Below are 1935 nucleotides of genomic sequence, written 5' to 3' on the forward strand. Positions count from 1 at the left end.
ATCAGTGTTTGGTCTTTTCAGTTCGAAAGTGTAATTCGGCCGCGGAGGTCTCACTTGAAAAAAATCTGGCCCCCAGGCCAATTTCACCCTGGCATCCCTGGGTTAAAGGGTTTTCTGAACATTGTGAGATGAGACGTTTGTTGTCTCTGTAATGGAATAAAGTTTGGATCATTACGATTAAAATGCGGTGTTTTTCAAAATAAAGTTCTTTTTACAGTGTGATAGTAAGTAAACACAGTAAAGGTGTTGATGGTGGTGTAGTTATCAGACAGTGTATTGTGGTGGTGATGATGATGATGATGATGATGATGATGATGATGATGATGATGATGATGATGATGATGATGATAGTGAGGAGGAAGCAGCTCTCTGTGGACAGGTGTGTGGCTCTTAAAAGAGCCTTTGATGAAGATCAACATGTGTCGGAGGGAGGACAGCTCACTTCTTCTTGGCTGCGGCCTTCTTGACTTTGGGTTTGGCGGCCTTCTTGGCGGGGGCCTTTTTGGGCGCAGGGGCCTTCTTGGCGGGGGATTTCTTGGGTACAGGGGCCTTCTTGGCGGGCTTCTTGGGGCTCTTGGTGGCCTTCTTGGGGCTCTTGGCTGCTTTCTTAGCCGCTGCTGCAGGTTTCTTGACCTTCTTGGGGGACTTTTTAGCAGCAGCAGCAGCTGCCGGCTTCTTGGCGGCCGCGGTCTTGGGCTTTTTGGCCGCGGCGGGTTTCTTGGCGGCGGGCTTCTTGGCTTTGGGAGCGGCCTTCTTGGCCGCCGGCTTCTTGGCCTTGGGTTCAGCCTTCTTGTTCATCTTGAAGGAGCCGGAGGCCCCGGTTCCCTTGGTCTGGACCAGAGTCCCCTTGGCCACCAGGCTCTTGATGGCGGTCTTGACGCGGGCCTTGTTCTTCTCCACGTCGTAGCCTCCGGCAGCCAGAGCCTTCTTGAGGGCGGCCGCGGACACGCCGCTCCGCTCCTTGGATGCGGCCACGGCATTAACGATGAGCTCCCCCAGGCTGGGGCCGACCTTCTTGGGCTTGGAAACCTTCTTCTTGGCTGCTTTGGCCGGGGCGGCGGCTGGAGCGGGAGCGGGAGCGACCTCTGCCATTGTTTCCTGTGAGCTTCGTGTGTACTCGGAGCGGACTGATGGGAGCTCGGAGCAGGAGGCGGCACTTGAACACACCATGAGAACCGTGGAGACTCAGTGCAGCCGTGGCTCCTGTGGTCGGGGTGAACACCGGGACACTTGTGTTTTCTCCTCGCGGATAAAAGGCTCGCAAAGCACCGTGGGAGAGGAGCTGGAGGCGGACAGTGGAGGAGCCGGGAGCGGACTCGGCTCTCTTCGTATTAAAGTCGTCCGGAGCTCGGAGGCTCTCGGCTTTCTGTTTGTGGAGCCTCCAAACCTCAGCCGGTCACCGCGGTGGCCGCCGCTGCTCGGGGCCTTTTCCCGCTTATTTCTCTCCTAAAATGTTCTTAAATGCACCACAGCTCCACCAAAACCCGACTTCCAGCTGCTCCACATGTGTGTTCACAGATCCAGACTCACAGCGACCAGCTGCTGATGATCGGTCGGTCATAAAGTCAAGTTATTCTCCGAGCAGCAAACACACTGCTGATGGCTGAGGCTCATGGTCACGTTGAACCAGACTGTCAGAGCTGTGACTGTAACGTGTCTGTAGCATGTTACTTTAGAAACACAGTGTGAGCTGTACATGGTTTCTACATCTCATAACAACCTGTGATGCAGAGTTCAGTGTAGTCAGTGACTGAATCTTCATGTGTTGGTTGTAAAGTCACATATTTGTGCGGCTGCTCTCCTGCCAGGTCTCTGTAAAAGACACGTTTTATCTCAGTGGGACTTCCTGCTAAAATAAATGTCAAACTAAATCAAATATCACATCACATCATTTTTATATTTTTATGATGTTATTTCATATTTAATGGTTAGTGC

The 1935-nt window shown here is 52.7% G+C and overlaps 1 protein-coding gene across 1 annotated transcript; it reads right to left on the reverse strand.

The window, feature by feature from the left end:
- Positions 1-303: 303 nt before the first annotated feature.
- LOC111659613 (histone H1-like) lies at positions 304-1477 on the reverse strand. The gene has a single exon (XM_023412626.2). The coding sequence runs from the start codon at positions 1168-1170 to the stop codon at positions 439-441; it is 732 nt and encodes a 243-aa protein (XP_023268394.1). The 5' UTR covers positions 1171-1477; the 3' UTR covers positions 304-438.
- Positions 1478-1935: the final 458 nt, after the last annotated feature.

This window comes from Seriola lalandi, unplaced genomic scaffold (assembly GCF_002814215.2).
Source record: "Seriola lalandi dorsalis isolate HSWRI2012SDOR001 ecotype SW California unplaced genomic scaffold, Sedor1 jcf7180002054484, whole genome shotgun sequence".
NCBI lineage: Eukaryota > Metazoa > Chordata > Actinopteri > Carangiformes > Carangidae > Seriola > Seriola lalandi.

What these genes read in the sequence shown, in the direction of transcription:
- LOC111659613 (XM_023412626.2), bottom strand. Translation starts at nt 1,170, where the DNA reads ATGGTGTGTTCAAGTGCCGCCTCCTGCTCCGAGCTCCCATCAGTCCGC.